Here is a 27,938-nt window from a genome sequence, read left to right as displayed (position 1 = left end):
GTCAACCAGACGGGGGCGGGGCTTCCTCGTCAGGCGACGTCACGTGAGCAACGAATCGGTTCCGTCAAATCGGCGGCGCCAGGCGGGGAGGGTGAGTGTGTGTGTCAGTGTACCGAGTGGTACGGGATTAACCCGGGCCGGGCCAGGCCTGCTGGTCAACATGGGGAGGTGCCCAAACTGGCCTTGCAACGCTAGTAAGCAGTCTCACAACACCAGGTTCAAGTCAGGGCATGGCCGGTGTGTTTTAAACTAGAGGCTCAGAGGCAATGTGAGCTCAATCAAGTCTTGAACCTCAGATAATTATCAACATGTGGTAAATGCAGTCTTTAATCTGCTCAACGTGAGGGTGAACCAGGGCTGATGGTCAATTTGTGGGATAAACCAGAGATGATGGTCAATTTGTGGGATAAACCAGAGATGATTGTCAATGGGGGGGGAGGGGGAGGTGTAAGCTTGGGGTAATGGTCAATGTGGAAGTAAACCTGGGGTGATGGTCAATGTGAGGTAAACTGACTGCATTGCTTCTGAACGGTAGATGGTTCTATTTGACAAGTAATTGATCTTCAAAAGTAATCGGTAAGTTGTAATGTGTTTTGAGGACATCCTAAAGTGGTGACAATTTTTTTTGTGTGTTGTTGAATTCCTGATAGAAAACACATCTCTGCTAAAAGTCACCAAGCCTGACTGCTGAGAAATCAGCACTTTCTGTTTGCCTGTTCCGTGTCACCTGAATTTCTTCTTTGCTTCATTCAGCCAAGGCAAAAACATTTATTGCTTTTGAAGGGCTCAAGTATTCTTGGATTGAGGATACTTCCTAGAGTTTAGCAAAATAGTCAATTAGTAGCACAGAACAATTGTAAACTTCTGCTTGTTCAGTTGGTAGCAGTCCTGCGCTCAGCAATTGACTTAAAATATTTTGTGGATCTTTTTGGGAAGAATTCTAAAACAGCTTGCTCTGCCAGATTCCATGGCTAAGTCCCAGGTTGATTGGACAGCTTTTTAAAATAACCAGGTCTTTGTTTAAAGTAAAGAAATAAAACATGCATGTCATTTCCTCAGAATATCCCAAAGTGTTTTGTGGGCAATTAATTGCTTTTGAAGCATAACCACTGTGACAATGTAGCAGCCGATGTGTCCACATCTAGATCCCACAAGGAGTCATGATGGTTCATCAAGGAAATTAAAAATTTAAGCATAAGTTCTGGAAGTCTGAAATAAAACAGCCAATTAATAACTGATCAGCCAGCACAGCAAAAAAAGTTCATATTCAGTCCTTGGCTAGAGCTGGTGATGGTCAGGCAGGAGAATTCCAAAACAAACCCTTGAACCATAAATAAAAATGATGAGTGCTAGTATTCTGACCATTTGACAAGGAGTGATTCCATGTACTGTTTCTGTCCACCCCAGACAGTCTTGCAACAAAAATATAATGTTGATCAGTTTTGGGTGCTATAATATCTGTGATTGATAGGAATGATTTAGTTTTTTAAAAAGTTGTTCCATAAAATGTGGGCATCGCTAACTAGGCCAGAATTTATTGCTGATCCCTAATTGCCCTTGAGAAAGTAGTAATGAGCTGCCCCCCCACTGCAATCTCTGAGGTATAGTTTCACCTCCATTGCTGTTCAAGAGTGAGTTCCAGGATTTTAACCCAGAGACAGTCAAGGAACATCATTATATTTCCAAGTTGGGATGGTGTGTGGTTAGAGAGAAACTTGCAGTTGGTGGTGTTTCCCATGCATCCGCTCCTCTAGGTGGTAGGGGTCATGTGGGAGGTGTGGTGAATGGGGTACCAACTAAATGGGTTGCTTGTAATGAGGTGGGTAGAATTAGGGACCTTGTGGTGAAGGATCCTCTTGGGGAGAGTGATCATTGTATGGTGGAGTTTCTGGTGCAGATGGAGGAGGAGAAAGTGGGTTCCCGGACATGCGTCGTTTGTTTGAACAGAGGGAAGTACGGTAGGATGAGAGAAGAATTGGTGAATGTTGACTGGGGGAGCGCATTGGAAGGTAGGTCTGCTGAGGAGGAGTGGAGGATCTTTAAGGAGATCTTTCTTGGTGCTCAGCAGAAATTTATTCTGATGGTTAAAAAGGACCGTAGGAGGAGAGGTAATAAGCCGTGGATAACGAAGGAGGTGAAGGAAAGTGTTAAATTAAAAGCGGAGGCGTTTAGAGTAGCTAAGAGTAGTGGGCGAGAAGAGGATTGGGAGAGGTTTAAGTGTCAACAAAGATTGACAAAGAAGTTGATAAAGAAGGGTAGGAGAAACTATGAAGCTGGGCTAGCGCTTAATATAAAAAAAAGGATAGCAAGAGTTTTTATAAATACATAAAAAGGAAGAGGCTGGCTAGGGTGAACGTTGGACCCTTAGAGGATGAGAGGGGGGACTTAGTGGTAGGGGATGGGGAAATGACTGAGGTCTTGAATAACTTTTTTGTTTCGGTCTTCACGGAGGAAGACGGGAATAATTTGCCGGGTGTTAGCGATGGAAAGGTGGTAGGACTGGAGGGTCTCAATGACATTACTGTTACTAGAGAGGCGGTGCGCGACAGACTGGAGGGACTGATTGTGGACAAGTCCCCAGGACCGGATGGAATGCATCCAAGGGTTCTGAAAGAAATGGCGGAGCTGATAGTGGATGCCTTGGTGGTTATTTTCCAAACGTCGCTGGATTCCGGGGAAGTGCCGGAAGATTGGAAAACGGCTAATGTTACGCCGTTGTTTAAGAAGGGTGGCAGGCAAAAGGCGGGGAATTATAGGCCGGTTAGTTTAACGTCTGTTGTGGGTAAAATGTTAGAATCCGTCATCAAGGAGGAAATAGCGAGGCATCTTGAGGAGAATTGCTTGATAGAGCAGACGCAGCACGGTTTTGTTAAGGGGAAGTCGTGTCTGACAAATTTATTGGAGTTCTATGAGGATGTGTCTAGGGCGGTGGATAGAGGAGAGCCGGTGGATGTGGTCTGTCTTGATTTTCAGAAGGCGTTTGACAAGGTACCTCACAAGAGGTTATTGCAGAAGGTAAGGGGGCACGGAGTTGGGGGTAGGGTGTTAGCGTGTTTAGAGGATTGGTTGTCAAATAGGAGGCAGAGAGTAGGGGTTAATGGGTGCTATTCGGATTGGCGGTTGGTGACTAGTGGAGTGCCCCAGGGGTCGGTGCTGGGGCCTCAGCTATTTACCATTTATATAGATGATCTGGAGGAGGGAACCGAGTGTATGGTGTCGAAATTTGCTGATGACACCAAGATTGGTGGAACGGCAAATTGTGCAGAGGGTGTTGGAGAGTCTGCAGAAGGATCTAGATAGGCTGGGCGAATGGGCCAGGAACTGGCAAATGGAATTTAATGTTGGCAAGTGTGAGGTGGTCCACTTTGGTAGGAATAATGGTAGGAAGGACTATTACTTACGTGGCAAAAAACTGCAGCAGGCGACGGTGCAGAGGGACCTTGGGGTCCTTGTGCATGAGTTGCAAAAACCCAGCCTACAGGTGCAGCAGGTGGTCAGGAAGGCTAATGGGATGCTGGCCTTCATAGCGAGGTGGATTGAATATAAAAGTAGGGAGGTCTTGCTGCAGCTGTATAGGGCATTGGTGAGGCCTCATCTGGAGTACTGTGTGCAGTTTTGGTCGCCGCACTTACACAAGGATATTTTGGCCTTGGAGGGAGTGCAGAGGAGGTTTACTAGGCTGATACCGGAGTTGCGGGGGTTGAGCTATGAGGAGAGGCTGAATAAACTAGGCTTGTACTCGTTAGAGTTTAGAAGAATGAGGGGAGATCTCATTGAGACGTATAAGATGATGAATGGGATGGATAGGATAGAGGTGGAGCGGCTCTTCCTGCTCAGAAAGGACAGTAGGACTAGAGGGCACAGCCTCAAGATAAAGGGGGGGCGGTTTAGAACAGAGTTGAGGAGGAACTTCTTCACTCAAAGGGTGGTGAATCTCTGGAATTCTCTGCCCGTTGAAGTGGTGGAGGCTGCCTCGCTAAATATTTTTAAGACGCAGGTTGATGGGTTTTTGATAAGCGAGGGGATTAAGGGTTATGGGGAGAGGGCGGGAATGTGGAACTGAGCCACGACAGATCAGCCATGATCTTATTGAATGGCGGGGCAGGCTCGAAGGGCTAGATGGCCTACTCCTGCTCCTATTTCTTATGTTCTTATGTTTTTCCTGGATGGTGTCGAGCTTCTTGAAGAATGTTGGAGCAGCACTCATTCTGGCAAGTGGAGAGTATTCCAGTACGCTTCCTAAAGTTCAAACAGAAAATGCATTGATCCAGTCATTCAGCATGCACGTAGAGCACAGACAAGTTAAAGCTTCAGTTGTAGCTTGTTCAGAATAGGTAATACTGATGGTTGGTGATTTTGTTCAAGGTTAATATGATTAGAAGATATTAAAGCCCTTTGCACTCTGCCCCAACTAAGTACTTGGCCTACTGCATCAAGTTGATGTTTTCAGAATGATGTTGCAAATGAATGCTGTACATGAGATACTTGTGTTATGTCAGTTCAGTCCATGACTTGCAGAGCTGGGTTGAGACTTCCCAATTCATTAAGTATCTTGCTGTTCGAAGACTTGCAGCCATTAGTCGGAGTTAGATTTCAATCCATCCAGAGATAAAAGATGAGGCACTTATCTAACTGCATCAAGTTGGATTTCAGGCTCACATATATATTCTGAATATTTTCTGGTATGCTTAGATTATGTCTGGAAATTAAAGCAGTCCTTAACAAATAAGGAGTGAGATGGTATCGGTATGACACATTGCAGAAATCTAGCAGACTGAGACAGCCATAAAAGAAAACAAGCAAGAGAGACAAAGAAAATGGTGAAAAAAACGTGTAAAGAAAATTGTTAGCAATATCAAAAATAGCAGCAAATGTGTTCATAAATGTCTCTTTAAATAAATGTGGGAAAGAGAATTAAAATTTGATGCATGTGGGATGATAATGGATAATAAGAAAGTGGTCAAAGTAATTTTCAGATGTAGGAAGGAGAATTTAGTAGATTTTAAAACGAGTTTAAAAAATAGTAATGAACAATAAAACATAATTGACAAATAGTAGAATCATAGAATCCCTGCAGTACTGAAAGAGGCTATTCAGCCCATTGAGTCTGTACCGAGCACAGACCCACCCAGGCCCTACCCCCATATCCCTATATATTTACCCACTAATCCTGCTAATTTACACATCTCAGGACACTAAGGGCAATTTTTAGCATGCCCAACCAACCTAACCCCCACATCTTTGGACTGTGGGAGGAAACCCATGCAGACACAAGGAAAATGTGTGCAAACTCCACACAGACAGTAACCCAAGCCAGGAATCAAACCCAGGTTCCTGGAGCTGTGAAGCAGCAGTGCTAACCACTATGCTGCTGTGCCACCCTTGGAAAGAAAATGGTGAATCATGGGGGCCAAATGGTTCCACACAGGTGTTAAAGAGATTGATGATTTTCTGGCACACTACATTCTGGAATTCTGTCTTTGGCTTAGAAAATTTCAAATGTCCCTCCAATACTTAAAGATGGAAGAAACCAGGTTAGGGCACATGTGGCAGCTTAACATCAATTGCATTAAAGTAACTGGAATCTTTTGGGCTTTCCCACCACCCCCTCCATCCCTGCCCCACTTCACATTGCCTTGAGTGAAATCTAGAATAATTCTTTATTTCAAAGAACAACTGCATTAACCTTTTTTGCTTGTCGCCAGAGGTAGTCTGGGAAGTGCATCGCATCGTCCTTTCAGTCAACTTATTTTAACATATACCAGGCAAATGTTTCATGCCTTAAAGCAGCAGGAACATGCAGGGGAATTATAAAATATGTTTTATGTTATACTTTTCGGGGATTATAGAGAGCTACCAATTCCAGATTCCACTGATGCTGACTTCTGACAAGTAAACAATGGGCTCATGTGGATTTCCATCTCTGAGCTGTAAACCCAGAGGTGTGTAAGCTGCACACTAAGCCTCATTCTACTGGTACCGATTTTTTTTCTGATGGAAATCCTGATGAATGCATTTATCCAGAGAATGGTTCCCAACTGAAAGGGAAGACTTGAAATGGATTTCCTACAGCAAAAAAGTTTTTAAAACTTTTGCATGATTACTTCTAAGTCAAACTTCAATTTGAAGTGATTAACTTTGGAAGCACCTGTCAAATTGAACAATAGTGAAAAAATGTGTTGGCACATATGAGACTGGGAACTCTAATTTACGAATTGTTGTGACGAACCTGCTTCCCACAAGTTAGCCAACTCTTAATCTTTTTCCAAAATGTTCTCTTCACTTTTCCCATCTAATGTTAAGTCATTGACACTGCAACTGTCTTTTGGTATCTCATACCTTGTTCAAGCTGGTCTTCATGTGATTCCTTACTCTGTGGCTGTGGGCAGTCATGATCATGTTCTCACATCTGCACTTTAATTATTAACGATATATTATCATTCAATACTTTTGATATTTTTATGACAGCATCGCTTTAATTGTTTGTAAAGATTAGTTCAGTTCCTTGTTCTATTGAGTTAATTTGCATCAGTCCCGTAGATCATTGGCATTTATCATTTTCACAATTTGGACAGAAACTGAAGTCATTAATTTCAGTTTAACAATTCCAGGAAATGTACAGCTAGGTTGCTGAAATCTTTAATTTACTAGATTTTGAAGATGTTTACAAGTTTCACTTCGTATTTTGGGGTTAGCAATAGGTTGTGTTTGGTTTCCCTGTAAAGTTGTGATAAGTAACCTTCTTGTAAAGATACTTCTGCTTCATTCAAATTAGATAAAGCTGCAAGCAATGCCCAATACGGTTGCAGAAGAAACAGATTAGCAAAAAGCAAATGTTCAGATGTGGAGGAAGGGAACTAAATAATTACCTCTGCAGCTAAAAACTACTGTTTTAACTTCTACATTGTCACGAGTGTATATCACACCTAAAAGTCAAACAAATATTCGTGCTTGGGTCAGATGGGGATCAAATAGATCAAATCAAACATATTCAAATATCCAGTTTAAGTATCAGATGCATTTCTAATCCATTGCAAGTGTGAATGATGAGTGGGTATATGAGGAAAACTGAGCAATTTACCTTTTCCAATTATTGTTGGAAAGCTATTGACTTTCTTTGCCATCCTTGTTTTGAGTTTTCACCACCATTGTATGGAGTCCATGTTAACCTAAGGCTAATCAGTCCCCACTTATTTGGGTTCCCCTCCTGTGCCACAACAGAGCTCATTCTGCTTGTTATGATCATTCCTGTTCTAACTATGCCTTAATATTTATTCATTTATAATGAAGTTCAGTTTTTTCACTGTGCACGGGAATGTAATCATAACTATAGATGTCAGTTACAATAACAGCTGTGGGTGAAGATGGATTTAGGAGCTCTGTAAGTCAGTGTGGTAGTTGGGATTGCCAAGATCTTCTGTCTGTGATTCTCTCCCTTCCTCTTTCTTTGGCTGCTTAAGTTTGAGTGGATCCCCACTAACCTGCTTGAATGTTCACTAATCGATGCCAAGAACTTTCTGGTCCATCTGCCCCAGCATGACTTTTTTTTATAAGCCCTTGGTAATTGCTATAACCAAGGCTGTCTTTAGTTTTCTTCAGAGAAAAATGTACAGAACAAGTCCCACATAAAAAGAAACAGAATTTCAATCACAGTCAGTAGCATATTGGCCTTGAGGTTGTTTCTGATTTGCCTATACTTGTCTTTTTGTCAGTATGTTTCACATTTTGTACAGATCTATCATGTGAAACAACTTGATTAAATCTATGACTTCTTTGTCAGAATCGTTGTCAGGAAGTATATCCTCAAGGAAAGCATGATCAATATTTGGAAATATCTCCAGGTAGAAGAGTAGAATCAAAAAATTCTGGAGTAGTTCAAGAGGTGGTGGACACTTGAGTTGTTAATGCTTTCTTTTATTCATTTGTGGGACATGGGCATTGTTGGCTGGCCAGCATTTATTGCCCATCCCTAGTTGCCCAAGACAAATTGAGAATTAACCACATTGCTGTGGCTCTAGAGTCATGTGTGGGCTAGACCAGGTAAGGATGACAGATTTCTTTACCTAAAGGACATTAGTGAACCATCTATGACATGATGGATGGCATGTGCTATCTTTTAATTGTTTTATTATATATAGGAACCTTTACATTGTCACGATATTGCAAAATGGCTTGCATCAGTTGAACATTTTAGGATTTTACAGCATTATTAAACATCAAACCAAACTCATTGTCCTTGAAGCTTTGAGGTGGAGATTGGGTTAACCAAGAACTATTTAATGTCAAGTTGGCTCCAAATGGGCAAAAGTGGTGATCAGAGATTGGTGGAAATCTGAAGTGAAAACAGAAAATGTTGCAAATAGTCAGGCAGCATCTGTGGAGAGAGAAACAGAGTTAACAATTCAGACCATGACCTTAATTAAAACTAGCTGAGTATATCGAGGAGATTGCAGCTCTCGTATTCAAGTTGTTTTATACAAGTAATCCTCATTGCCGTTTGATCTTTTATTGATTTTATTGAATGTCAAAAAATGTTGTAAATGTCAGGTAGCTGCAGTTTGATAGTTTAGCGTGATCCTGGATTGGATAAACACGGGGAAGCTTCCTGACTTATCTTGTGCTGGTCAATTTCAGTTTTAGTCAGTTTAATTCCCATATAACAGTTGCACAATAGAATTGTGTTGTCAAATTTTATAGTTTCTGTGCTTGGAATTTTTCCAAGTGTGGACACTATATTAAACAAAAATCCTGCTAATATGGATTTATCAATAGCTTGATCTGAAAGCACATCGACTGTTTCTGATTCTGCATTTCTTTGGGCCAGGAAATCCAGCCTTATACCTAGACTTGAGACAAGCTTTACTGGTCTGAAAAGTAAATGTTTAACGTATGTAAATCTGGTTTAATATCTCAGGTGTCTGTCAGAGAGTTTATCATGGGGAACTTGATTCACATGTCACAACTTTCATTTTGTATTCTGACTGTGAGGGGAAAAAGTTTACTGAATTCAGAAGCCACAAATTCCAGTAACACTTTCGGGATTTTAAGCATTAAGTTAAAATATTTAACAAAAGAAAACACTAACACAGTAGATTACAGTCTCACAGTTAAATTTGCTTCACAGAATATTCCTCAAAAGAACCTCACTTATTTAGATACACAAGTAAACACTAGGTAACACTCCTTTTATAGTTTAACTGCAAAATTCCAATAATACCAAAAGGCAACTCCACTTATTTGTTTTGAGTAGAACTCATAAGATCTCTCAGACAGCACAGTGGCACTGCTGCCTCACAGCTTGGGTCACTGTGTGTGAAGTTTACATGTTTTCCATGTGTCTGCTTAGGTTTCCTCCAGGTGCTCTGGTTTCCTCCCACAGTCCAAAAATGTCTCAGTTAGGTGAATTGGCTATGATAAATTGTTCATTAGTGTCAGGGATTTGAGGGTAAATATATGGGGTTGCAGGGATGGGACCTGGTGGGATCATTGTTGGCGCAGGCTCGATGGGCCAAATGGCTTCCTTCTGGATGGAATGCATCCAAGGGTTCTGAAGGAAATGGCGGAGGTGATTTTTCCAAACGTCGCTGGATTCCGGGGAAGTGCCGGAAGATTGGAAAATGGCTAATGTTACGCCGTTGTTTAAGAAGGGTGGCAGGCAAAAGGCGGGGAATTATAGGCCGGTTAGTTTAAATGTTAGAATCCGTGATCAAGGAGAAAATAGCAAGGCATCTCGAGGAGAATTGTTTGGTAGAGCAGACGCAGCACGGTTTCGTTAAGGGGAAGTCGTGTCTGACGAACTTATTGGAGTTCTATGAGGATGTGTCTAGGGCGATGGATAGAGGAGAGCTGGTGGATGTGGTCTTTCTTGATTTTCAGAAGGCGTTTGACAAGGTACCTCACAAGAGGTTATTACAGAAGGGGGGCATGGAGTTGGGGGTAGGGTGTTAGCGTGGATAGAGGATTGGCTGTCAAATAGGAGGCAGAGAGTGGGGGTCAATGGGTGCTATTCGGATTGGCGGTTGGTGACTAGTGGAGTGCCCCAGGGGTCGGTGCTGGGACCTCAGCTATTCACCGTTTATGTAGATGATCTGGAGGAGGGAACCGAGTGTATGGTGTCGAAATTTGCTGATGACACCAAGATTGGTGGAACGGCAAATTGTGCGGAGGGTGTGGAGAGTCTGCAGAAGGATCTAGATAGGCTGGGCGAATGGGCCAGGAACTGGCAAATGGAATTTAATGTTGGCAAATGCGAGGTTGTCCACTTTGGTAGGAATAATGGTAGGAAGGACTATTACTTACGTGGCGAAAAACTGCAGCATACGACAGTGCAGAGGGACCTCGGGGTCCTTGTGCATGAGTCGCAAAAACCCAGCCTGCAGGTGCAGCAGGTGGTCAGGAAGGCGAATGGGATGCTGGCCTTCATAGCGAGGTGGATTGAATGTAAAAGTAGGGAGGTCTTGCTGCAGCTGTATAGGGCGCTGGTGAGGCCGCAGCTGGAGTACTTTGTGCAGTTTTAGTCGCCGCACTTACGCAAGGATATTTTGGCCTTGGAGGGAGTGCAGAGGAGGTTTACTAGGCTGATACCGGAGTTGAAGGGGGTTGAACTATGAGGAGAGGCTGAATAAACTAGGCTTGTACTCGTTAGAGTTTAGAAGAATGAGGGGAGATCTCATTGAGACGTATAAGATGATGAATGGGATGGATAGGATAGAGGTGGAGAGGCTCTTCCTGCTCAGAAAGGACAGTAGCACTAGAGGGCACAGCCTCGGGATAAAGGGGGTGCGGTTTAGAATGGAGTTGAGGAGGAACTTCTTCACTCAAAGGGTGGTGAATCTCTGGAATTTTCTGCCCGTTGAAGTGGTGGAGGCTGCCTTGCTCAATATTTTTAAGACGTGGGTTGATGGGTTTTTGATAAGCGAGGGGATTAAGGGTTATGGGGAGAGGGTGGGAATGTGGAACTGAGCCATGACAGATCAGCCATGATCTTATTGAATGGCGGGGCAGGTTCGAGGGGCTAGATGGCCTACTCCTGCTCCTATTTCTTATGTTCTTATGCATTGTGGGCGTTCTGTTTCTCAGTGCTGTTAAATCCTATCAGTTTCTTTTTTTATCCAATTCTTTACTTTTTATTCCAATTTTCTAACACTACTGAATCTCCCACCATAAATATCTTGGTTGGGTGATGGGGGGGCAGTGAAGGAGGAAAAGGGAGTTACTATTGAACTGGGCTAGCCATATAAATATTGTGGCTACAAGAGCAGGTCAGATACTGGAGATTCTGCAGCAAGTAACTCATCCCTGACTCCCTAAAGCATGTCCACCATCTATCTAGAAGCCACTAGTCATGTGATGTGATGGAATACTCTCCACTTGCCCAAATGCGTGCAGTTCCAAAAACACTCCACAGGTTCAACATCATTCAGGGCAAAGCAGCCCATTTGATAACTTAAACATTCAATACCTCCACCACCTGCACACAGTGCAAAATGTACTGCAGCAACTCAAACAGGCTTCATCAACAGCACCATCCAAACCCACAACTACTCTGACCTCTAAGGACAAGGACAGTACTAGATGGATGGGATCATCACCACCTGCAAGTTTGCCTCCAAGCCACGCACTATCCTGACTTGGAACTGTAACACCGTTTCTTCACTGTTGCTGTAACCCCCTTTCCAACAGGATTGAATGTCCTTACATCAGGTTCACGAAGGTGGCTCACCACTATCTTCTCGAGGGCAATAAATGCAGACCGAGCCAATGACACCCACACCATGTGACAGAATGAAACAAAAATTCTCACTACAGCTCATGGGGACAATCCTGCCTCCAATGTATATAAATCCATAATGTAAAACTGGTTGTAATTTAGCATTAGTTATGGGAAGCTCAGTTGGAATCTGCAATATAAATGGCTACTGGAAAGATAAAATTTTTAGAATGCTTTCCGTTCCTGAGTATTGGTCAGTGCAACAGCCCATATTGTTTTATCGATACTGGAGAAAGATTTTGAAGGTTGATTTAATTGACGTGTTCAAATTGTGGTTAAAGCTTTGGGGACGTGATTCGACTAAGCCAGCAGTCTCCAAACTCCGATCCGGATGCAGCCCTTTCGGGCCAGATGTGGCCCGTGGGCCATAGTTTGGAGACCCCTGCACTAAGCCCTTTGTTTAATTTATTGTCCATATGGAGCTATCATGGTAACACAGTTGTTACAACTGCTGCCTCACAATGCCAGGAATCCAGGTTCAATTCCTGGCTTGGGTCACTGTTTGTGGGAGTTTGCCCATTTTCCTTGTGTCTGCTGGAGTTTCCTCCAGGTGCTCTGGTTTCCTCAGATGCTCCAAAGATGTGCTGGTCAAGTTGATTGGCCATGCTAAATTCTCCCTCAGTGTACCCTAACAGGTGCCAGAATGTGGCAACTAGGGGATTTTCACAGCAATTTCATTGCGTCAATGTAAGTCTACTTGTGACTAATAAAAAGCTTTTTAATGTAATCTAACTCTGTTAGATTTAAATAATTGTTCCAGTAAAATTTAATATCATTCTTCTTGATAGCTGGTTAATGTCATTGTTGCAACTCATCAAAATTGACTTCTATTTAATTATCTGATACCTAAAAGTGATTTATAGTTTGTAATCTGGCTGAGAAGTTCAGTTTTAGTCTTCCTATCTCAGTGAAATACTGGGAATAGATTCCATGCTTGTAGCTTGCTTTTAGCTATCCATTATCTGTTGTATTTCACAGGAAAGCGCTCAATGAAGGAAGCAACTTTAAAATAGCTTAAATTTCAAATTGGAAATTATGCTTTAATTTGTGTTATTAACTTTTCTAATTCCCAGCCTCTGAGCCAGAGTGTCATGGGTTCAAGCCTCAGTTCAGTACTTAAGCACTTAATTTAAACTTGTGTTTAGGTGCAGTATTTACAGATGAGACAAACTGAGGCCGAGGCTCACTTTCCATGGATTTAGTAAGTTTGGACGGTTACAGAATTAAATCTCCCATAAAGAATCACCACAGCTTTGAACGCCCTGACATTGGCAAATGAATGACCCAGCAGAGAATTAAAAATGAGTTTATTTTTCATTAAGGCTGTTACAATGCTAGTAACAGATTTCTATGCTGGATCAGCAATTCCTGTAATTGTGACTTTTTTATATTAAATAGCAATAGAATTTTTCTGTTTTTAAAAAAAAAAATCACAAAGATGCACAGTCTTGCAAGCGGAAATTCATAATTTTAAACCCCATTTGTTTTAGTAAAAGCCTGCATGGAATTGTGTTCACGTATTTTGGCTAAGAAAGTACAACAAGTCGACTGACTGGGGCGGCTTTGAAGACATACAACTTAATTGTGGGACGTATTTGGGTGGGCTATTGAGATAATTCCCCTACCCATATTTCTGTACAGTTTTTGCGTGCTTCTGAGAAAGCAAGGGGATTACACTTTTCAACATGTCTGAAAAATGTTGAATTCACGTAAAAACTGGGTAACTCCTGCCAATTTTTTTGTAGGATTTTCACAGTGTGAATCTCACGCTGAGCACTGCAGAGTGCCCTAGTAAGATTCACATTGAAAATCTGGGGGCATGGCCTATTCCCGCTGGAGAGGCCAGCAGCACAGCGCTGAGCAGGTCACTGATGTATCAGTGCGGAAATCAGAGCATGCACAGTGACAGTCTCCCAATCTCTAGCCAGCTCAGTCGCCAGCCAGCCCCACGACTCCACATCATTGTTCCCCCACCCTCAATCACTGGCCTTGTAGACCTCTCTGGGCAAACCCACAATGTTCCCCTACCGATGGCAAGGCCAGGAGGAAGCCTCCCTTACACCCAACCTCTTGGCTCTATTCCCTCCAGCGGGGTTGGGTGCCAGTTCCCTGTTAGTGGGGAGCTCTTGTAAACCCCTGTAGTGAACCACTCCTGGAAGGAGGAGATGTTTGCAGGCCTGGAGACTTCAGTCATGAGCCCTCTAATCAACTGGAAATTTAAGTACATAAATCAGCATGGAGCTGATGACTCCTCGAAACCTGGAGCTGGAGACGTGGGGAGGCCATAGCGGGGAGCGTGCTAAACAACCTCTGCTGATGTCTCCCAGGTAGTCATGATGTGGAGATGCCGGCGTTGGACTGGAGTAAACACAGTAAGAAGTCTCTCAACACCAGGTTAAAGTCCAACCAGTTTATTTGATAGCAAACACACAAGCTTTCAGGGTTTGCCCCTTAGTCAGTTGTCGGTTTACTATCAAATAAACTGGTTGGACTTTACCTGGTGTTGTGAGACTTCTTACGATGTCTCCCAACCCATTGCACTCCTCGTGCAGCGTAGCGAGCTGGGAGAATCACCCCCAACACCTCTAACTGTGCAGCCCAACCTCATAGAAACAGAGAAGATGGGGCAGGAGGAGGCCATTTGGCCCTTAACACCTGCTCTGCCATTCATTACAATCATGGATGATCGTCCAACTCAATAGCCTAATCCTGCTTTTTCCCCATAACCTTTGATCTCATTTGCCCCAAGTGCTATATCCAGCTGCCTCTTGAATGCATTCAATGTTTTGGCATTAAATACTTTCTGTTGTAATGAATTCCACAGGCTCACCACTCTTTGGATGAAGAAAAGTCTCCTCACCTCTGTCCTAAGTAGTCTACTCTGAATCCTCAGACTGTGACCCCCTGGTTCTGGACTCCCCACTATTGGGAATATCCTCCCTGCATCTACCCCGCCTTGTCTTGTTAGAATTTTACAGCCTTTATGAAATCCCCCCTCATTCGTTTGACCTCCAGCAAAAACAATCCTAACCTAGCCATTCTCTCCTTCTACATCAGTCCCACCATCCCGGAATCAGCCTGGTAAACCTTTGCTGCACTCTCTCAAAAGCAATAAGATCCTTCCTCAGAAAAGGAGACCAAATCTGCACACAATACTTCAGATGTGGCCTCACCAAAGTCCTGTATAATTGCAACAGCACATCCCTGCTCCTGTACGTGTAACCTCACAATGAAGGCCAACATACCATTTGCCTTGCGTTTACCTTCAGCGTCTAATGCACCCAGGTTGGCTGCAGGCTGCACACTCCCCTCTCCCAGTTTACAGTAGTAATCTGCCTTGTTTTTCTTCCAAAGTGAATAATCTCACATTTATCCAAATTATACTGCATCTGCCATTAATTTGTCCACTCACCCAACCTGTCCAGATTATTCTGAAGGATCCTCGTCACAGTTCACCCTCCCACCCAATTTGATATCATCTGCGAACTTTGAGATGTTACATTTTGTTCCTTCATCCAAATCATTAACATATAATGTCTTCAATGCCATCATTTTTCCCAGCACTATTTCTCTACGATTATTAATCTCCCTCAGTTCTTCCCTCTCTTTAAACCTTGCATTCTCCAACATTTCTGGCATTTGTTTTGTATCCTCTTTTGTGAAGACAGAACCAAAATATGCATTCAGTTGCTTGGCCATTTCTATGTCCCCTATTATGCATTCCCCAATTTCTGACTGTAGGGGATCTACATTTGTCTTCACCAACCCCTTTCTCTTCACATATCTATAGATGCATTCCAACTTGTATACTCAAATCCTGGTGTGCTACATGAAGTCATGTCCTAACCAGCCTTTTTTTTGACTTCCTATTCACAGTAAATTTTACTTGGAAAGTACTACATAAACTGCACAACAAAAAGAGTCACAAACACAAACAAAGTTAACTTGCACAACTCTTGAAAGGTGATCATTAGTTTTTCTCAGGGAATTCAGTAATGCAATAAACAGGCACTGGGCCTGTTCTGTTCTCCTCAATCTTCCCACAAATGTGGCTTTCATTTGGAATGAAAATAAAAATCACCTACTGCACTTTTCATCCCTAGAACAAATCTCAAGAAGATTATATCTTGGTGTACCCCTCACAAACCTCAGGTAGATGGTGATTTGGAAGAATTCCCATTGAGTTACGAATTGCCCGCAGTGGACAGTATTTGATCTCTTCACCCTCCAAATGAGATAAAAAAGCAGGAATATATTCTGCCCAGTACATTATATACAAGCACACACATTCAGGTACATATAACCTTTCAATTCTTGCAGACTTGCAAAGAAATTATAACATCGAAATTCAGCTATTAAGCCCACTCAGCCCATGTTGGCATGAACCCTCCATACCCACTGTAGTTTTCACTGTGGTTTTCTGCCTCTGCTTCAATATTTCTCTGTTCCCTTTTCCTTCAGCAACTTGTCTAGTCTATTTTTAAATGTTGGCATGCTATTAGTTTCAATCCCTAATGCTAGTAATACCTTTCACAACCTCCCATTTGTCTTTTTTTTTAAAAAATGCCTATTTTCTAGTTTCTTGCATATGAGCTCCAATGGGAGATGTATGAGAATATCATGCTTGCAATAGTAATTGGGTCCTTATTGGTTATTTCAGCAATGGAAAAGGAATGTCTACAGTCAATAATGTAAGGGTTCTTTGGCCTGAATCCCGCATTCCTGTCAAGTGCCAACCCACCAGTCCCTGTTTGTTTAGAAACGTGAAGGTTTTGTCAGTTAAGAATGTGCAACATGCACCTCACTGTTGTGGTTCGTTGAAATTTCTATATTTGTGCAGACCATTGTTTCGATCTGAAAGCTTTGTGGGGAAGAGAAACCAGAAAGGAAAAATGAGGAAGACTAATAAGAATTAGTTTAAACCACGTTTTACACTACAGCCTTAACAGAGAAGTAGCATAAATGTGGGAAAGTTAACATTTTGGAGCAGCTGATTGTCCAGCGACCCCAATTGCCTTCACTGAACGCTAACAAGTGTTCTTTAGACCCAACATCCAGTTCAAGGCCTGGAGTAGAATTTTCCTGTCCTGCCCGCCGCAGGAATTGTAGTAGGTGGGACATGGACCACAGAAAGGTCTGTTGACCTCAGGTGGGATTTTCTGAACTTGTGGCAAGCGCAACTGGAAAATGTCACCAGTCTAAACTAAGCCTTCTTGGCGAACACTATCATCTAGGCCATTATCTGCCATTAATAACACTTAAAGTTCTCTGTGTAATTTTTGTGTGCTTTCACAGAGCAATTTGCAGCAGTAGAAAGCCACAGCTTTCTCTATTTGGAAAGTGCTAATAGGACAAGCGATAGCTTTCACCTTAACCAATCAAGTAGAAGAATCTTTGTGGTATAGAGTATCAAACCAAGAAGTGTAAATTGAATGTGCAATTCTTTCTCAATCCAATGAGAAAGAGAAAAAGTAAAGTGAACAGAGATGAGATTTTAAAATTTATTTTGATATCACCAACAATAACTAAAATTGAAAGCAATGGGACTTGCATTTTATGGAAATAAACATCCTGAGTCAGAGATTGTTGGCAGTAATTAAAACTTAGCTTGCTGTCTAGTAATTTTAGTGGGTATCTAGTGATAACTTCATGGAGCATTATGTATTTCGGTATTGAATCCCTTGGTGACATACTCGTGTGCTGATGATATTTGTGGAAAAGTCAGGTAAATCAAACATCCAAATTCAGCAGCCTCCATATTCAGAAAGCTGAAGCTTCTGATATACTCTTCAATAATGCTGTGTACTGATTAGACTCGCTATTATTTTTGCCACAAAATTTGGGCCAATGTGTTGGGGGAGAGATGCAATGAGCCCCATTTTAACTTTTTAGTTGATGATTTTTTTTTTAAGTATAAAATAAAACCATGTAGGCTTTATTTTCGTCTTACACTTCTGCATGCAGCAACTGCATATGCACAATGTGGAGCACTGATTCTTATTGCCTCAATTCTGCACTTCAAAACAAGAGTCTGTAGTTTCCCAATAGACTCCTTTTGGCATTATCCTCTGAAAACGGATGAAGCTATGTTGCTGATGTGAGTGCCTATTTGGAGGAGGGCTCCTTACCAGTGAATGTTCGAATGTGCAGTATTCCATTTGCAGCAGGAGCTGATCCACCATCATTAATGGCTTTCTCATAAGTAGCCTTCAATCGGACAATGCTCCACGAAGTGATCCATGTCCAGCAATGCAATTACGTATTCAGAGTTACATCAGTGGTGAAGGTTTGACAGCTCTCAATCCATGTACACATGAATCATTCCTCCCTGTCACCTTCATCCCTGAGTAAGGGGATTGAGAAAGTGATCTTTAAAGTCTCGTCACCTTACAATGGATGTAGACCACCTGAGGCTGACAACATTCAATCCATTGCCTGCCAGCCAATAATATACCTCCTCCTTACTGCAATCATTGTGCCCTCATGGGTAGTGCTGGCTCTGGTGATTTCTAACACCATGAAGCCCTCAGTGTAGGTTTCCAATATGAAACATACTGAAACTTCAGTTTAAATTCCTCCTATTGTATTTCTCCCACTTTTTATTCACAGCCCTGTCTTGTATGTGTGTTGCAGTTTTTAAAATAGCTTCTGCATCTATTATCTTAAAATTGGCTCCTGGTTAATTAGGTTCATGTAGAACCCCATTTATCGTGTTCACAATTGTGATTCAAGGAATTAATAATCTTAGAGGACTATATTCTGGGACCTGCCATGAGATTATTTTATCTAAAATACTTTAAAGTATAAAGCTCTTACAAAACTGGCAGCTGACTTTGTACTGGCTGCTTAAATATGGCATCCATGATGTGGAGAGGCCGGCGTTGGACTGGAGTAAGCACAGTAAGGAGCTTCACAACACCAGCTTAAAGTCCAACAGGTTTATTTGGTAGCACAAGCCACAAGCTTTTGGAGCGCTGTCCCTTCATCAGGTGAGTGGGGAGGTCCGTTCACAAATAGGGCATATAAAGACACAAACTCCATTTACAAAATAATGGTTGGAATGCGAGTCTTTACAGATAATCAAGTCTTAAAAGTACAGACAATGTGAGTGGCGAGAGCGTTGAACACAGGTTAAAGAGATGTGTACTATCTCCAGTCAGGATAGTAGGTACCATTGCCAACTTGTCGGACTACGCACTTCAACCAGATGAAATCAAAGTTCTCAGCTGAGGGCTCAATTTCTGCCCCAACACCAAAATAGACTCCATCAGTCTCATAGCAGACACACAGGAATTCATCAGGCAAATGAGGCTGCAGGAGTACATCCACAAATCCCAAGACACCAACAACAAACACAATGAGACAGCCAGTGAACCGGAACAGCCGACAGAGATCCACGGTGCAGCAATTGAAAAGGAAAGAATTGAATTGGACTCCTCCAGAATGCCTCTGCCCTCGACGCGACATGTATGCACAAGCCTTCAGGAGGTGCATCAATGCCAGATTCATCAGACACGTTCACAAGACAGCCCCAAACATTACCCAAGCACAACGCAACACTGTCAGTGCTCCCAAGACCAACCACAACATTGTCATCAAACCAGCAGACAAAGCAAGGGCCATCGTCATACTGAACATAATGGATTACTGCAAAGAAGTTACTGACAACTGAACAACGAGGAACACGACAGACAGTTGCCAGCAGATCCAGCCAAAGAACATGCCTGTCAACTCAACAGACTTGATCCAGACCTTCAGAGCACCCTCCGTGCTGTCATCCCACGTACTCCCCACATTGGAGATCTCTACTGCCTCCTGAAGGCACACAAGGCCAACACACCTGGCTGTCCCATCATATCAGGCAATGGGACCCTGTGTGAGAACTTCTCCGGCTATGTTGAGGGCATCTTGAAACCCATTGTACAAAGAATCCCCAGCTTTTGGCACAACACTACAGACTTCCTACAGAACCGTAGCACACATTGAGCAGTTGAACCAGGAGCACTCCTTGTCACAATGGATGTCTTGGCACCCTTCACCAGCATCCCTCATGACAATGGCATTGCTGCAACTGCCTCAGTACTCAACGTCAATAACTGCCAATCTCAAGATGCAATTTTACAACTCACCTGCTTCATCCTGGATCACAATGTCTTCACCTTCAACAACCAGCTCTTCATCCAGACACATGGAACAGCCGTGGGGACCAAATTCACACCTCAATATGCCAACATCTTCATGCACAGGTTCGAACAAGACCTCTTCACTGCACAGGACCTTCAACTGATGCTACACACTAGATACATTGATGACATTTTGTATGGTGAACAATCATTGAAACAACTATATTACATCAAGTTCCATCTCGCCATCAGACTCACCATGGACTACTCTCCGGAATCGGTTGCGTTCTTGGATATATATCCCCATCGAGAACGGTCATCTCGCTTCTCTATACCTCAAGCCCACAGATAAGGTCACGATGCTCCACCTCCAGTTTCCGCCCTAAACACATTAAAGAAGCCATCCCCTATGGACAAGCCTTCCGTATACACAGGATCTGCCCGTGACTGCTGAAGTGCTTCCCAACAGGAAGAGAACACTCCTGCCTGGTGATTTTGAGCAGTGTTCGTTCATCCGTTGTAGCGTCTGCGCAGTCTCCTCAATGTACATTTAGGTACAATAGGTGAGGAGGATCGCTACAGACACCTCCAGACGCTGAAAGATGCCATCATAAGAACAGGATATGGCACTCGACCCATCGATCGATTAGTTCCAACCTGCCACAGCGAAAAACCACATCAACCTCCTCAAGGCATTCGGTGGACAGAATACCCCTTGTCGTCCGTACTTCCCCAGAGTGGAGAAGCCACGACATCTTCTACGGAGCCTTCAACATCTCGTTGATGAAGACGAATATCTCGCCAAGGCCATCTCCGCACCCCCACTTCTTGCCTTCAAACAACTGCACAACATCAAATTGACCATTGTCAGTAGCAAGCTACCCAGCCTTCAGGAGAACAGTGACCATACACTACAAACCCTGCCAGAGCAACTTCTGCAAGATGTGCTGGATCATCGACACGGATGCCATCATCTCATGTGAGAACACCATCCGCCAGGTGCATGGTACGTACACTTGCAACTCGGCCAATGTTGTCTACCTGATGCACTGCAGGAAAGGATGTCCCGTGGCAAGTTACATTTGGGGAGACCATGTGGATGCTACAACAATGGATGAATGAACACCGCTTGACAATCACCGGGCAAGAATGTCCTCTTCCTGTTGGGGAACACTTCAGCGATCACGGGCATTCAGCCTTTGATCTTCAGGTAAGCGTTCTGCAAGGCGGCCTTCACGGCGCACAACAACGCAGAGTCGCTGAGCAGAGACTGATAGCTAAGTTCTGCTCACATGCGGACAGCCTCAACTGGGATCTTAGGTTCATGTCTCACTATCTGTAAACCCCTACGACTTGCCCGGCTTTGCAAAATCTCACTAACTGTCCTGACTGGAGACAATGCACATCCCTTTAACTTGTGGTTAACCCTGTCTCCATTCACATTGTCTGTACCTTTTTAAGACTTGATTATCTGTAAGGACTCGCATTCCAACCATTATTTTGTAAACTGAGTTTGTGTCTTTTATATACCCTGTTTGTAAACAGAACTCCCCACTCACCTAATGAAGTGGCAGCATTCCAAAAGCTTGTGGCATGTGCTACCAAATAAACCTGTTGGACTTCAACCTGTGTTGTGAGACTCCTTACTGTAAATATGGCATGCCAGAATGTTTGCGCAGTATGCTTGTAGCATCTACTGGTAGTATTCAGGTACTGCAATTAAACAGTACTGACATATACCAAATATTTGTATCAGTAATTAAATAAGCTTGTATCTAGTATTAAATAATTTTTGAAGCCATTAACCTTCAGCACATTGGAAGAACTATTTGACAATGTAGACTAATCACCAGAAAAATAAAGTTTCTACTTTCTGGCTATTGAGGGAGTTCAAGCTAGTGTGCCAAGTTTTGTCTGTTCTTCCCCTCTTTCTTCTTCCCAGTGGGACGCTTTTCCAACTCCACTCAGCATAAACTTTACTTCTGGGATTTGACCTCAATTTCACTTTCTTTTTTTGGATGTGCCCAGATATTCCTGTACTGTTCCCAAAGCTTGTCCTGTACGAGTGGCAGCACTCATTCAAATGGCCCACCGGTTCCCAGATGCACCAGGCAATTGTGTTGTGGCTTCCAATTTATCATAGCAGCAACTGATCTGCGATATTAACACTTGCTACTCTCACCACTCATGGTTCAACAGAGGCATCGATTGGTATGCACAGCCTCAAATGGTATTTATCCACCTATTTCCAGTGGACTCAACAGTAATTGTTTAGTAGGTGAGAACTTGAGTGTTGCTGAAAACGACATTTTATTAAAGCTTTTCACCTTGCATTCATCATGTCAGGGCAATGAGAAAAGAATGCTGAATGGTTGGCAAGTAAACTGGTCTTTTTTTTTCAGCAATACTCATGTTCAACAATGACACACAGTTATCATTTAGCATTGAGGCAGATTTAACAAATAAGTGAAGGAACATTTGTGAGGGAGATGTCTCCTTTCCCTCTTGCCTCTTGTGAGAGACATGAGAAGAGATGCATAAACTGGGTGGTGGAATAACAAGTCTGAGCTCATTCCTCTATCTAGAATCTGTTGTGCAAATGTAAACTAATAACAGAAAATGCTGGAAAAGTGCAACAGGTTGGGTAGCATCTGTTGAAATAGAAATAGAGTTAACATTTTAAGATCGTATGATTCCTCTTCAGCGCTCAAGAGATAGAAGTGTGGTGAGTTTTATACTAACAGAGATGGAGGAGGGGGAGAGGTGGCATGCAATAGCAGATCAGGGATAGGTTGGAAGTCAAAAGAAATAAGATAACAAAGATGTCATGGATACACAACAACGGAGGCAGTATAGACAGTGTTAAAAGCTAAACTAGGCATCAATAATAGCATGGAGGTCAGATAGCAGAACAAGAGTCAGCATTTCCTGAAAGCAAGACATGAGATCAAGGTGCAGACTGACACTTGGGGTAGAAGGGAAAAGGATTGGGGAAAACATCCCTTTAATTTGCTTAGGGAAGAATCATATGCAAATATAGTTTGGTATTACTCAATACTTAGAAGATCATTAAAATCTGAATGCAAAAAGATGTAAGTTAGTATAGTTTATGTTTGAGGCGCAGTTAGTGATTCATATGTCTTTCAAATTGACTTCTTCGTGCTAGCTTTTCTCAGCCCAGACTATCTATCGCCCTTGCTCTTCACTCAAACTCATTCACATCACTGAATGCAAAATGTGGAACGAACCAGCAAGGGACAGAATTTTGAAACTTTTTTTTTACTTGCCCTAAAAAAATTATCCTTCATATATTTAAAAGTGGTAACTTTGTTCAGTTTTATGAATAACTGAAGATGTTTATTAAAAAAACTCAATCATAATCCACTCCCCGAGAGTAACTTAATTTTAAATAGCTGAAAATTTAAAAACTATATAGAACTATTCGAGTTATGTTAGTCATGTTGTTAATTTTTAAAAATTACATTTGAAAGATTTTAAACTTCATATTAGTCACCTTGCATCCTTAAGCAGCTTAATTTTCATAATTCATAGAAACTCCCAATGATTAATTATTTCTTGGGGCATATACAACTTTTAGCATGATGCTTCTTAAACTAGCACAAAAGGTTGAGGGGTGGCTCAATGGTTAGCATTGCTGCCTCGGTGTCAGGGACCCAGGTTTGATTTTGGCTTTGTGACTGTCTCTGTGGAGTTTTCACATTCTCCCCATGTCATGGGTTTCTTCCAGGTGCTCTCATTTCATTCCAAAGATGCAGCTTAGATGGATTGGCCGTGCAAGATTTAGTGACCCCTGCTGCAAATGTTATGTCTGGTGTAGGTAGGATAAAGTTTAGTATTATAACCCTATACTCACCCCATTAACTTGCTGGTATTCAACTATGTTGTCTTAAATGTGAATTCTAACCCATACAGGTTAGGAACTGGAGAGCTGCCCACTACTATAGGTAAACAAAAACAACTATTTGTGAGGGCTGTGCTGGAATGGGAGGAGAGAGGAGGAGCAGGAATTAAATTGAAGAAAATTTAATGTTCAACTTAAGCTTGTAAAACAGCAACACAAATGTGCAGTGGTTGGCTGACGTTTTACACGTTAATTCTGTGCCCTTTTTTCCTCTAGATGACTTGTAATTGTCCAAAGCCTCTGAGACTGTAAACCTGGATGGACTTTTCATCAGGCACTTTGGGTGTGAAGACAGATTTTGTTTTTGCTGGTTGAATTTTCTTAACCAATCAAATACTAATTGGTTGTAGCAGACTTCAACTAAATATGGTTGCTTCAGTTGACAAAATGAATTCCTTCCAGAAGGTTGACTCTTCAGAAAGCCTTTTTGACATGGATTATTCTTCCTGGAATGTCCGTTGCACTGTGATTGCTGCTGGTTTTCTATTCTATTTTTTAATATTCATTGTTTCACATGGACTATGCCTTGTAATGTCTGTGACCTACTGTTCTTTGCCAGCAAAGGAAAAGGTCTTCTGGGATCTCGCTGTCACTCGTGGTGCTTTTGGAATCCAGGGCATGGCTGCAGGTCTTTGGGCTCTCCTGAAAGACTCCGAATTGCACGCTGATAAAATACTAGGTCAACAGAACTGGTCTTGGTTCAACATCTTAACAGCGATTGGCTTTTTTATATTGGAAAATGTAGCTCTTCACGGGTCCAATGTAGTTTTCAAAACCTTTGATATGAACCTAGCTGTCCATCACTTTTTTGCCATTTCTGGTTTTGCCACCAATTTGATATGGGATAATACAGGCCACTATTTGCCCATGATGATACTCCTGTTAGAGATGAGCACTCCATTCACTTGCATTTCTTGGATCCTGCTGAAGGTAAGAACATTAATGTTGCTCTATCCATTTGTAAAAATGGAACAAATAAATAATAAAACCAGAGGGCTGCATTTAGAAAGGTGGCCCTAAACAAAAGAGAAAATGCTAGAAAATCTCAGTAGGTCTGGCAGCATCTGTAAGGAGAGAAAAGAGCTGATGTTTCGAGTCCAGAGGAGCCTTTGTCAAAGACTCTTTGGCCTTGAACAAATTTGTTTGAGAGTTTGGCTTATTCTTTGGAACTGCAAATTGATTCTAAAGTCAGGTGTTAGCTCCAATTAAATTTGCATTCTGATTCATAATACAGTCTGTCATTATCATAGTGCTACAGTGGCACTGAGTTTTTCTGATGGTGAGCTCAAGGCTGATTCCTAATATCTCAGTAATTCCAACAGCAGGAATAAGGCGGCTCTGCAGCTGTATTTTGAAGTGCAGATATACATGCATACTTCTGTTTGGCTTCACATTTAAGGAATGCCACTATCTTCAGAAAAAAATGTTGATTACACCTAATGATTCAAAATGTATTTTGCTTTTTAAAAGCTAGGTTATTTTTGCATTTAAATTCAGTATTTTTCTTAATTTTCACTTTGAACAAAAATGACACGTGAAAGTGGCCTTTCAAACTCATTCAAAAATGTTCTTGTTCACAGTAATTGTTATAGAGAAAGGGTCAGATTAATTTGTTCTGGACTTGGAGTTTAAGAGCATTTGACATTTGTCAAATTTGAGCTTTAACTGAGGAAAGGAATGCTGTATTTCAACTGTGTCTAAAGTACAGTTTGAGGAGGCATGTGAGTTTGCCCACACTGTGTGTTAATTGTTTTTTTTAATCTTTCTGTTCCTAGGCTGGGTTTGCGCATATTCAGCTCTGGAAATTAAACCAGTGGCTCATGATCCACTTGTTTCACTGTCGTATGATCCTCACCTACCATATCTGGTGGGTGTGCTGGCAGCATTTCGACAGAATAAAACTGCATTTACCAGTCCCACAGGGAGTGTTGTTCTTTTCTGGACTTTTCCTCCTGACCTTCATAATCAACCCTCATTGGACACGTAAGAAAACATTGCAGCTTTTTAATCCAGTTGACTGGAACTTTGCAAAGGAGACAAGTGGGGGGGCGAATGGTGAAGCAAATGAGATTTTAAAGAAAACAACTTGACGTGAAATATCATTTGGTGAAAATAGTAAACCCCCAAACATGCAAAATTATATTCTTAACGTAAACTGCAGAAATCTACTCAGAGGTTAGTTGCCCTATATCCCTGGATATTGAGCTTGATATCTAAAATGTTTATTATTTCCCATCAAAAATGGATCCCTTTATACAGGAAAGATCGTGCAATAAGTGGTGTATCAACCAAACATAGGTCAAGAAAGAATGTCAGCAAATTTAAGTGACAGCATGAATCTTTACATGCTGAATTTGGTGCATTCCTCTGACATCTTGCTCTTGAGAATTTAGTTAACAGTAGATTTTTAGCATCAAAGTAAGTGGTCTTTTTGAAAGTTCCATATTTAAAACCAAGTTCTACGGTTGTAATAAATCTCCATAACTGAGTAAATATCTAAACGTTTGTGGGGAATGGATACTTTAGTTCTCCACTGGAACCTTTCAAACCTACTGGCTATTTACTGTCTACATAAAGTATTACATTATATGGCTCCTAACCATATATTTGTACCCACTGCACAAAGATTGGGTCAACAGTAATTTGTTCTAATCATGTAATAATTCTATCGGACTTCAACATAGCTTTTACATTGGACTATTTCATTGTCTTGATGCCACTGGGACAGTCGAACTTATTTTACCACCTTAACGTTGCTGCTAACTAAGCCACTGCTGATAGCACTGTTCACTCTTGAGTCAAAAAGCGCCAAAATGCTAAACTGATGTTCCATTTACCTCCTCAAAAGATCCAATGGCATTATTTTGCAGAAGGGCAGGAGGTATTCATGATGGTCTGGCTGGAATTCATCCCTCAATTAACATCACAAAACTATTTATCTGGACATTGTAAAAGTGCTGTTGTAGAACCTTGCTGTGTGTAAATTGTGTTTCCTATATTAAAGCAGTGACTACACTTGATTGGCTGCAAAGCATATTGGGACGTCCTAGGGGCACGTAATACAGTATTTGGTCTGTAACTTAATCGTGTCATACATCTGTTAAAATTATAAATTTGTGTAAATAATTGACTTTCTGTAATGTATTGATCCTTATGTACTCCACTTTTATATATTACTCGGTGGAAAATCCAACAGAATTGCACAAGATTTGGCAGTGGAATGTAAATCAACCAATTTTACTAAACTACTTACAATTTAGATCAGAGTCGTTACCCTCATGTCTCATCTTTGTGTCTACATAGGTAGGTTAAAAACTTGGCTTTTTTCTAAAAAAGCACTTCAGCCTGCTCATTCAATTCTGTTGCCATCTTGGATCTTTAATTTGCCTTACAACTTGAATTCAGGACCTTTCAAAAAATTGGACTGCAGCATTTTAAGAATATGTTTTGCCGCTATCTTCACCAAGGCAACTAGGAATGAGGAACAAGTGCTGGCCTTGCCGGCAACGTTCCCATCCCATAAAAAAGAGAATGGATCCATGATCTTTGGGCTTGCAGGTTCTATGGAACATAATTCCTGAGTTCTTCAGTTTTGATCTTGTAGATCTATTATAGAAAACATTGCTTGATTTGTATTTCAGCGATGCATCTTATCTCTGATTATTGTACATGGGTGGTCTAAAGTGTTTATTGATTTTAAGCTGGTAACTTGGCTTTATCCCTTTTAAGGCCGCTGTCCTAACTAATCTGTGATAGTTGCAATTGCTTTTAAACTTTTAGCTCCAGGTCAAAAGAAGTCATTATACAATGACTAACATTTTTAAAGCTTTTGTATTTGTAACAAAACTATGTCAATTTGACATCTGGGTTATGAAGTCTGTAGTGATGGACAGACGTTCGTGTGATGGTGGTTGGGGACTGCTTTTCATTTCAAGATCACTTCTATTTTAGACTTGAGGACCTTGAATTGGATTCAGTTGGAAATTGGTTTTTGGGGCGAGCAAGGAATGGATTTAGGTTTGCCCTGTCCACTCTGAGCATTGGCTTTATAACTATAAGGATGGAGATTTTTAAAAAAAATTGTCATTCACATCCAAAGATGGGAAAAGCTGAAATCTTGTAA

At 41.8% G+C, this 27,938-nt stretch overlaps 1 protein-coding gene across 2 annotated transcripts; it reads left to right on the top strand.

Annotated features, from left to right (window-relative positions):
* The first annotated feature begins 13 nt into the window (after nucleotides 1-13).
* On the top strand, nucleotides 14-27,884 carry cln8 (CLN8 transmembrane ER and ERGIC protein). Of its 2 annotated transcripts, none has more exons than XM_080192047.1 (3): nucleotides 14-91; nucleotides 24,032-24,745; nucleotides 25,591-27,884. In XM_080192047.1, exons 2-3 carry the CDS (start codon nucleotides 24,182-24,184, stop codon nucleotides 25,903-25,905), a joined length of 879 nt encoding a protein of 292 aa, XP_080048173.1. In that variant the 5' UTR covers nucleotides 14-91; nucleotides 24,032-24,181; the 3' UTR covers nucleotides 25,906-27,884. The 2 variants fall into 2 exon arrangements, with proteins under 2 accessions (XP_080048173.1, XP_080048174.1); XM_080192048.1 differs by lacking the exon at nucleotides 14-91 and adding an exon at nucleotides 559-576.
* Nucleotides 27,885-27,938: the final 54 nt, after the last annotated feature.

This window comes from Carcharhinus amblyrhynchos, chromosome 7, assembly GCF_965287045.1.
Source record: "Carcharhinus amblyrhynchos chromosome 7, sCarAmb.v2.hapA, whole genome shotgun sequence".
Lineage (NCBI taxonomy): Eukaryota > Metazoa > Chordata > Chondrichthyes > Carcharhiniformes > Carcharhinidae > Carcharhinus > Carcharhinus amblyrhynchos.
This window is presented reverse-complemented; position numbering and strand designations above follow the sequence as displayed.

Coding starts and splice junctions, on each gene's coding strand:
- cln8 (XM_080192047.1), top strand. CDS start 24,182: ATGGTTGCTTCAGTTGACAAAATGAATTCCTTCCAGAAGGTTGACTCT. Junction 24,746..25,590: donor TTTCTTGGATCCTGCTGAAG/GTAAGAACATTA, acceptor TTCTGTTCCTAG/GCTGGGTTTGCGCATATTCA.